We start from the raw sequence: 9,655 nt of genomic DNA, 5'->3' as shown, positions 1-9,655 counted from the left end.
CCTTAGGTTCTGATCTGATATTTTCAAGCAATCCTGTGGACATTTTGTGTGGGGGGGGGGGGTTCTAATGAACCAATTTGTGGCTTTATATTTCATTTACTTCACCTTTGGGCCACAAAAACACACCATGGTCAGAATTTCATTTCCTTTGCAAGTAATCCTGAGGACATTTTGTGGCTTTTGTCTGTTTAATGAATTGATTTGTACCTGAAAACAGAGGCTATAATTATTTGTGCATGCAAATGTTCATGCTATTTTTCAGAATTAGGCTTTTATATCTTGCTTGCTTCAACTTCATGTTAATTCAACTTTAAAAAATGTTATGGTCAGATTTTTTTCCCCTTTGCATTATTTTCAGGAATCTGTCTGGAGCCCCAAGACCTGGAGCAGGGAGGAAGGGAAATAAAATATTATAGTCGCTTGAGCCTTTCCGATGCAAAGACCCTGAACTGTGCTGGATTGTCCCTCATTTTGATATGGACAAAATACTCACAGATGACCACCTGAAACCAATCAGCAGCTACTTTTTTCCATAAGATCTTCCCCAAATGAGTAACTAGTCCATTAACACAGTATTACCTTCAAAGCTAGAAATAAGGACAAAACCCTCTTCTGCTTGTTAGATACGTTATCTCAGCACCACTTTCAGTACCTAGCCCCCTACCCTCCACCCCTCCAAAAGCAGCACACAGAGCCAGTTTTAAACAACATGTTTGTGCAAATGAGGTTTGAACAGTACGTCCTTACCTGCAGGATTTATTGAGTCACAGGACACAAGTGTGTTTACTAGTGACAGGTACTCTGCCCTGACAGGCAGTCTCAGGGCAGTAGTAAAAGGTCACTGGATTCCATTGTCTGATGTTTTCTCTCACCCTTTGCAACTCAAGTGCGTGCCTTGCAGGTTGCTTGGTGTTTTTATTCCAGTGGTCAGGTAGTTTGAAGAAAGGTAGATTCTGTTCTGATTTGATGGTTTGATGGTTCATATATGAAGGAGAATGTGCACAACGTCACACGAGTACACAATTCCTGTTTTACTTTTGGGAAATTAGAAGGCCATAGACTGTTTTCCACTTTCTTCAAAACTAGGCTTGAGTTGCTTACTTCTTGTTTTCAAATGAAACCATATAAATGGCTGTGACATCATTTGTAGTTACAAGCTAGCACAATGAGAGAGAATGCCTGACTCAACTTTGAGAAAAACTGTCCACATTTTTCGATGTTGCAAGATAAAATTTACAGCTTAAGAACATGTCACAAAAGTATGACCTACAGCCTTATGCCAAACTGTGATCTCAGCAGACTTAAAGCTAAACAGCGTGACTGTGCCAATACTTGGATTTTTGTTCTCCCAGGAAATCACAGCGTGGTGCAGATACAAAGTAGGCTACTTCAGCTGTTAGTGAACCAGTCCCCCAGTACTGTGTTTTGGGGAAGTTTATTAATGGACTTCCCATTTCTAAGATTAGATGTAAATGATATATTATTAGAAATGGTCAAGAATCCTAATTTGCTTGAGATATATATATAGATAGATACCTTAAGGCATTTATTTGGCAAAAACAGGGTCAATTCCAGACCCGCAGAACTTGCCATGAGGAATTGCAGGAAGAATTAGGGTCTCACCCAGACATAGAGGGATCTTGCCCTCTACTTGAAATGTTGCAATATAAACTCCTTATAGTAGTGGTGTTCAATCTTTAACCTACAGGCTAAATCTGGCCCACAAGGTTCTCTATGGGTCCAGAAATTTGGCTGCAGGGAAACTGTGGCAGCTGGAGCCCAGGGTCAGGGCCATGGATTAGCCCCTTACCACTCTTCTGGACCATAGAGCTGAAAGTTTGACTTCTATTGTTATAGAGCAAATAGGGTTTTGGTCAACCTTGGGTGCATCTACATATTGCTGTACAGCAACGTTGCTATGGCGCCATGCTGTAGTACTTCCTTTTGGAAGTATTAAAGCATGGTGCAGTGTGGGTGGTTACTGCACCATGCGCATGGCACATGGTTAAATGTTGTTGCCACATCATCGTAGCAGAGCACTATACCCAGGGAGTGTACCGCTATGGTGACATAGCTGGCAATCTATGTAGACCCACATGATCACTATGTCACCAAAGCACACCATATGGTGATATAGTGCATTGCTACGTCACCATAATGCAACGTGTAGACGCACCCCTTGCTGCCCTTTGGATTATTTTAAGTCCTATATGGTGCTGGGAGAAAGCAACCTGTTCTCTTTGGGAAACAAAAGATTTGCAACTGTACCCAGCTTCTGTACCTGCCTGTGCTATGGAGGAAGTGGGGAGGTTTTTTGCACCCTATTATCCAGCACAGACCATGAGCAACAGTGTAAATCCAACCCAGAAAAGAGAATTGTGCACATATCTAACACAGCTATTTATTCAAATATATTTGAAAAATAGATACACATCCACATTTTTCATGCACATTTTCAGGAGCTGTGAAAAATCTGTCTCTGTACCATATCCTCCTTCAGACTGTTACAGAATAACAATAAGTTTATTTGCCACAGCAAAGTTTTACTTATAAAAGATTTCCATAGTACTGGAAGCTGAAGTATATTAGCCATGTAGCTAAATTGAATATAAAGTTGACAAGGAGTTTCATTCAGCAAATTTACCCTTTTTGAGCAATACTGTGGTCAAAGTGGTATTACTCTGAATTGGTTATAAAGCTACTATTTCTTACCTCAGGGAATTTCTTCTTTTGTAAATATTCTGTCATTGCAGGATCAAAATACTTGGCATACCCTTCATTGAGACTGTAGGTCTTCCCTTTCTTCTTGATTTTCACATCTTTATCCACTAAAATGAATTCACCAAGAGCCTACACAAGAATGGGATGAACCAGTTACTATCAGGCAGCAGATTTTGTCTACTGTCTGCCCGAGATGCCACACTAGAGGAAGATTTCAAAGATTTTAGGACAGCTTGGTCCTTTAATCAGTATTCAGTTATATTAAATCAAACATATCCTGAGCACAAAAGGCTGTGTTAAGTACAGAAAAACCTGCCACATCCTTAATATGAACAAAAAGGAGCTCAGAAATAAGTGTTAACATAATCAGATGGAGACTGATCCAGTATCGTCAATGCCAAAAGTTCAAAAAGCGTGATTCAATCCCTTCCCTCACTTTGATGTTCTTTAAAAGAAGGATTATGTGGTGCCTTCTGAATTCTCAAGTTCCTACTGCTTGTCCCCATTGTGTGTGTGACAGTTAATGCTGCTCATTTCCCCAGATTTACTGGTCTGTGTTGCAGCAGCATTTTGTTGGTTAACTGATAGTATAGAGTTTCCAGCTTCCTCCCAAACCCCAATGAATTCTGCCCCCATTCCACACATCACTTCTGCCCCTTTAATGCTCACCCTCAACCCTCACCAATTCTGACTGAGTGATCTCCTCAGTAAACTATTTCTAGAGTTTATGTATATTTGGTGAATATTCTGTACTCACTGAAATCAAGGGAAAACTCCTATTGGTTTCAATAGAGTCATGATTTCTTATAATGGTTAAATAAAGCCCTTTTATTGTTTGATAGAACTTATGCTGGATTTCCAAACAAGCTATTTCCTTCTCAGGTTCCTCCAACAATACTGTCAAACCTACAGGATTTGACACTGAGAAGCTGTGCCCATGTTTTTGGCCACAATTTTTCATTTGCCAACAACAGAGTGTACAGTTCGGAGCATGTAGAAATGCACCTCTCCAACCTGAACATGTTGTTATCTAATTGGGTGTAAACCATATTACCACTTGCACGTACCCCACACTAGTCATGAAAGCAAGTGCCTCTTAAAAAGGAAAAGAAGGAAGACAGTTACTTAGAGGCAAAGGTAATGCTCATGAACAAGTTTTCTTAAATGTTTCCCAATGCAGGACAATAATATAGATGGAAAGTGAATGTATAGAGGCAAACCTTCAAATTCTGTGTCTGAATAAGTCAATCAGAGTACGTGAAACACTAAAAGGTAACAAGAATGCACATTTTATACGTACTGGATCTAGCATGAAGCAGTCCACTCCTTGCCCAGTAGAGAGAGCCACCAGTGTAGCACTGCCATACAAAGCATAGCCTGCTGCAACAATATTGCGTCCTGGCTGCAAGGCATCTGTTTCAGAGGGCTCATCTTCTGTTGCCTGAAGGAAGCATTATCACATAGAACATTGAAATCTCAATAGAAGATTGAACATTAACATAGAAAATTGAAATCTTAATAGAAAAATAAAAATAAAACTAGCTCCAATTTAAATGTGAAAGCAGACAAGTGATGTCTCATTAAGGTTCCCCTTTTCTGTTGACCTAGGGCTTCAGAATAATCAAAACAGACTATGCTCAACTCATCCCATTCAAGTTTGATATAAGTGCTTGTGCACACTCCCAAGCAGGACGTTGGGAATTTCTGCTATTTGTGTCATGAAAGCTGTAAGATGCAGTCAATGAAACTGTTACCTTAACATGATATCTTTGTTATTAATTTACAATTACCAGGAACCCTAAGACAAAACAAATGTAGCAATTTCTCTCTTAGCAAAGTTTAATGTGTGCAATTGTATATAAAACCTGTATAATGAAAAACTGCTAGAGGACTACAGTAAATCATGTAATAAGGATTCCATGCATTAAAGATGAGTATGCCCTAGGAAACACAGCACTGAAGCACTTTAGAGTATTACAAATATCACAGAATGAAGTTTGTGCAAGTCCTTTGACAGATAAGTAACTTTTCAGCAATCAATTTTCTGCCTTCTTAAGTATTGATATTTCTCTGGCAGAAAAGAAGCCTTCATAAATTATTCTGAATTAAATATATATTAAAAAAATCCATATTATATATTAGTTTCACATACGACTTAACTTCAAGGTCCCTAGACCACTGTTGCTTATGACAGTACGGTCCTTATCCAGCATTGGGCTCAGTTAGCATTGACTACTCAAGATTTCCATTTCAAATCCAGAAACCAAAATCTGTTGAACCACAGAAAAGGACCAGCTCTGGCAGAGACAGTGTAGGCTTTTTCCAGCCAACCCTATCAGGTGCCCCAGGCCATTCCTGACTTACAGACATCACCTCAAGGGATGAGAGACCAAGGGAAGGAAACAAAAGTTTTGCCAGCATTGACACTGTGGGCAAGTCATTTAACCCATCTGCAAAATGGAATAGATGGGTTAGTGCAGGGATGGGCAAAATCTGGCCTGTGGGCCAGATCTGGCTGGCGGTGGACTCCATTTCCCAGCAGCCCCTGCCCACATGGCTGGGACTGGTCACCATGGAGACCCCAGCCACAGCTGCCCTGTGATAAAGCAAGGCTAGGGTTGCCATGGAGACTGGCCCCAGCCACACTGGCAGGGCACGCAGCAGGGTAGGGGGCTGCTCTGGAGCTGCTGGGATCTTGCAATATGGGCAGTTTGGTCCGGGGCCATGGCAGAGCTGCAATCTGCAGCCTGCATGCTCTGGGCAGAGGCATGCAGGCAGCAGATCCCAGGCTGTCGTCGCTGCAAGGAGCCAGGGCAGAGCCATGATCTGCTACCTGCGCACCCCTGTTTAACATCATTCTTAAAAGGCCTGTAAGCAGCATGACAACTACATTAATTAATGGGTGATGTTTAGCTGTAAGTGAGGAAAGAAATATGCAGAAAGACCTGAAGACAGAACAGAAGACAACAACAGGGTATATGCAAGTGGATGTGTGGTTGGGGAATCATATTTCAGTTGCTTCTATCTCAAAGGGAGAAATGTATTATTTTTATGATCATGTCAGTTGCTATACTAACATAAAAAGATGAATCCTGCTTCAAAGAGCTAACAACTTCAGTATAACACAAAAGAGAACGAACAGGTACCAGCAAAGGCTAAAGCCTTGCACTCAGCTTGAAGCCTGCTCAGTGCTGCCAGCCTGGATTCAGCTGTACCTGCTTGCCTTATTCTAATGGCAGCAGGCAAGGTATAAGCTGAACTCCACTAGCCTCAGCTGAGCTTTGGTTGTACAATGCTCCATTAGCCTGTAGCTGCTTCTGAGTTTGTGACTGCTTCCAAGCCTCATCTTCCTGCTTCTGATCTGGCTCCTGATCAGATGCATTAAGTGGGAAGAATGTGCCCAAGGCAGTCCTCTTGCCTTTTCTTCCCTCCTACCTTCTAGCTTCTACACTAGGCTGTGTGCGGAGTACTAACAACTGGGCTGTATGTATCATGGACTACAAGGTATTCTGGGAATTGTACTTTTCTAGAGCAGCAGTGGAGTTCTCTGCTGTTGGGGGAAGAATTGACCATATATTTTGGGAAGTGCAGATGAAGTGAGAGTTGGTGGGTAGGTACCCCCTCCCCAGAGTATGTGTTGTGTTCACCTATCCCTTATCATGTTACTGCTCCTGACCACTGATGTGTGTCAGGTTTTTTGTTTTGTTGGAATCTCAGCTTGACTTATTACACTGCCTATCTCGCCAAGCTTATTACCTGACCCTGACCAAGGTAAACTGTTCACATCTGTGAGGGTAAATTTCCTTAACAGAGAGGTTAAGTATACATCTATGCTCTAGTCAAAGATATAGCTGTAGCTTGTATTGATGTACCTGAACTAGCTTGGGTCAAGGTATCACTGTACGTTTTGAAAGCACAGAGCTCAGTCCCTACTACCTGCCTAAGTACTTAAGCAGTATGTCTACACTTGCATTTTACTGTGCACTAGACTAACTTAATGCACAATAAAGCATCACTCTCTACACATGTACTGCAATTAGTACAGAGTAGATTAATTTACTCTGGCATAGGCTAGTCCTGTCAGACATGGGTACTATCCTATGCCACAATAAATTGCCATGCTTAAGCATACGTGTAGACAGTGACATCAGGATTAGTTTACTCTGGCTCAAATTGAGTCAAAGTATATTCAGTCATATGCCTAGACATGCCTAAGAAGTACTGTATCTGCCTCTAAGAAAGTAAGTTGCTGCTACAAAAGCTCATGACACCTTGTGTCAGTTAGTTTTGATGGGCTAGGTACAGATGTTACACTTCAATGTGCTTTAAGAGCGCAGGAAGTGTTTTACAGCTATAACAGAACAAACAATTATGGTAGACAAAGCACTTAAAAATGGTACATCCCAGTCTAAGGTAACCCTGTACAAACCTAAAGCGTTTCCTGTTGTGCTTTATTGAACATTTGTGCTGGATCCCATCAAGAACTAACATAAGAGCATGATAGTTGCCATCCCAGGTTGCATTGCACAAGACTGCTCCAGCCTTGGGGAGAGCTTGTTTGCTCTGCCCAAGCTCCAGGCCAACCCTGGGTCTCTTTCCCAGCAGCCACACCAGCTAGGCTGCAGCACACCACTGCTTAGTCCAAGGTACGTACCATCCTGCCTTACCTTCTGCCTGACCTGATGAAGAATACCTTGCATTCAAAAGCTTGTCTAACTTTAATCCACCCCTGAAATTTATCCAGTAAAAGACACTGCCCACAGAAATCCTGGCCTCTTGCACAATTCCTGGACCATCATGGCTACAACAACACTATCTAACCTCCTGTTAGGCAAGCAAACTCCTGTTGATTACAATCGCATTCCATTATTTTCAGTAGGAGCTGAAATAAGGACTGCAGGACTTGATAGGACTGTTCAGAAATTTACTGGAAAATCTGTCTTTTTGATGGACAAGGGTATTCAACTAAACCAAACTTAAAAAAGCAAAAAAAAAAGACTTGCTTCCCAGATAAAATGGTGACTTTTGAAAAACAAACACCCCAAAATACAAAGGTTTTCTCTTTATAATATAAAATGATCAGGGACTACCAGAATTCACTGCTGTGGTTCAGCATAGGAAGTTAAGTCATGGGCATCCCAGGAATGTAACTAATCCAGGGAGTTTATCCCAGAGAGGCGAAGAGGCACATAAACTTCAGTGTTTACACTGTATCAGGGCAGCATTTCCAAATGAAAATTTTCAGTTTTCAGCTGAATAATTTTGGCTGAAATCCTGCTGGGGATTGGATTAGAGTTCTTATTTTTTTTTCCCTTTTTTTCCATGAGCAACAACTTGCCGAATGGCTTTGCACCAAATCCTGAAATACACCTGCCTCTAGGGTGACATGCAGTAACTGTTTAACATTGTGTAACACCAGTTATTTATAGAAGGAAGGAAAAGAAGGAAGATTTTGTTGAACTAATGTATTTGTGGGAGGGTGTGCGGGTGGCTTATGGCTTTTTGGTAGGAGAGCTATAATAACTAGACATAGCAGCTTAAAGGATCTAAAGGAGCTGTGGCATTGTACATCTTGTAATTTAGTGTGAATGCACTTATCTGCATTCATACATTATGGATCCACAATAAAGAATTCACTTTACCACATTTGGTGTGTTATGCCTCATAATGGAGCCAGGCTGCGCAACTCCTTCAGAAAGGTTACAGTGTACATAATGAATGCAAATTAACCAGAACACACATTTGCATATTCTACATCCTTTAATACTGAAAATATGCTCTTAAATCTCTCCTGCTCAATCTTTTTTTTCAGAACCAGCCACTGAAGAGGGTTTTTTTATGCTTCCATACCTTAGCTTTTTTTCCCCTTCTGCTTTACACTTATGCCCCTATGGCATGCATATCTCAACATTAGAAGCATAAATTATAGACTGTAGAATAATTATTCATTAATGCAATTGTAGAATTAAATGTACTCTTATACTGCAAAGTGCAAACAGATATCAAAAACTGCTCGCTTTTTGTGTCTTCTTTTTTTTTCTCCTCCTTCTAAAATGGCCAGTTTGGCACGTGTTTAATTTAAACACCAAAAAACCTTTTTGAAAAAAATGTAGATAGATCTTAGGCTTAAGACTTGCAGGTTTATTTATCTGAGATCATCATTACACACCCATCCCTACAAATTTTCCCACCCCCTGTTATCATGGGTCAAAACCTGAGCAATGGTAGGTTACAATGAAAAAGCAAAGCACCTTCTGTTTAAGAAAATTAGGTTCAGCTAGAATTCATCTTGTTTGTCACTTCCTCTTTGTTTCCATATTGTGAACTTTAATAAAACAACAAAAAGGTCCAATTTCAACTGCAACTTTGCAAAGAAAGGGAGGTACCTCCACAGGGAAAATAAAAATGTTGGGTTTTGAGCCTCTGTAGAATAGGGTTATTTTAATAAAATACAATAAGTAAACCAATAAATTAAAGCAGAACATGGAAATCTGGTAAAAATGGCTAGACATTTTTGTTCTTTCTAGTCCATAAGTTGAGCTTTCTTTCACCTGTATTTTGGATATGGTAGATGGGATGCTTAGCATAGGCTTTGAAATATCTTGACAACATCAAACCAAGTGTTCCAGCTCTCTCAAAGTCATCTCAGCCCTTCATTGCCATGAAGCAGACTGCGTAAGTTCCATGAAGTCTCACTGAATAGCGATCCTAAAAACTGAGTTTTATAAATGAGTTACCAAAAGCCATAGTTGGGTCATTGTCACAGCTGGGATTAGAGCTCAGAAACTTTCATCTCCCAGTCATGGTCAGAAAACCCCTTTCCTAGTAAAGATAAGTATTTAATGCCCATTGCTCTTGTGCCTTCAGAAGCTATGTTAAATACCTACAAGTTGTTAACCTGATTCTCTACTAGTTTATATGCTCCATAGGCCCA

At 40.6% G+C, this 9,655-nt stretch overlaps 1 protein-coding gene across 2 annotated transcripts in view; it reads right to left on the bottom strand.

Annotated features, from left to right (window-relative positions):
- LOC109297541 (fructose-1,6-bisphosphatase isozyme 2) overlaps positions 1–9,655 on the bottom strand; it is a 42,678-nt gene that overhangs the window by 15,972 nt on the left and 17,051 nt on the right. The window contains exons 4-6 of one of the 2 annotated variants that reach the window (XM_019517358.1): positions 4,022–4,162; positions 2,713–2,850; positions 625–1,157 (exon numbers count right to left, since the gene is read on the bottom strand). In XM_019517358.1, coding sequence (XP_019372903.1) covers positions 1,098–1,157; positions 2,713–2,850; positions 4,022–4,162 — 339 coding nt within the window. In that variant the 3' untranslated portion in view covers positions 625–1,097. Of the gene's footprint in view, positions 1–624; positions 1,158–2,712; positions 2,851–4,021; positions 4,163–9,655 lie in introns of those variants that run through there. The other variant, XM_019517357.1, reaches the window with a different exon arrangement.

The sequence above is a fragment of the Gavialis gangeticus genome, unplaced genomic scaffold (genome assembly GCF_001723915.1).
Source record: "Gavialis gangeticus isolate Ggan-Ray unplaced genomic scaffold, GavGan_comp1, whole genome shotgun sequence".
Classification (NCBI taxonomy): Eukaryota; Metazoa; Chordata; order Crocodylia; family Gavialidae; genus Gavialis; species Gavialis gangeticus.
The sequence above is the reverse complement of the archived record's forward strand: the minus strand, read 5'-3'. Positions and strand labels throughout refer to the sequence as shown.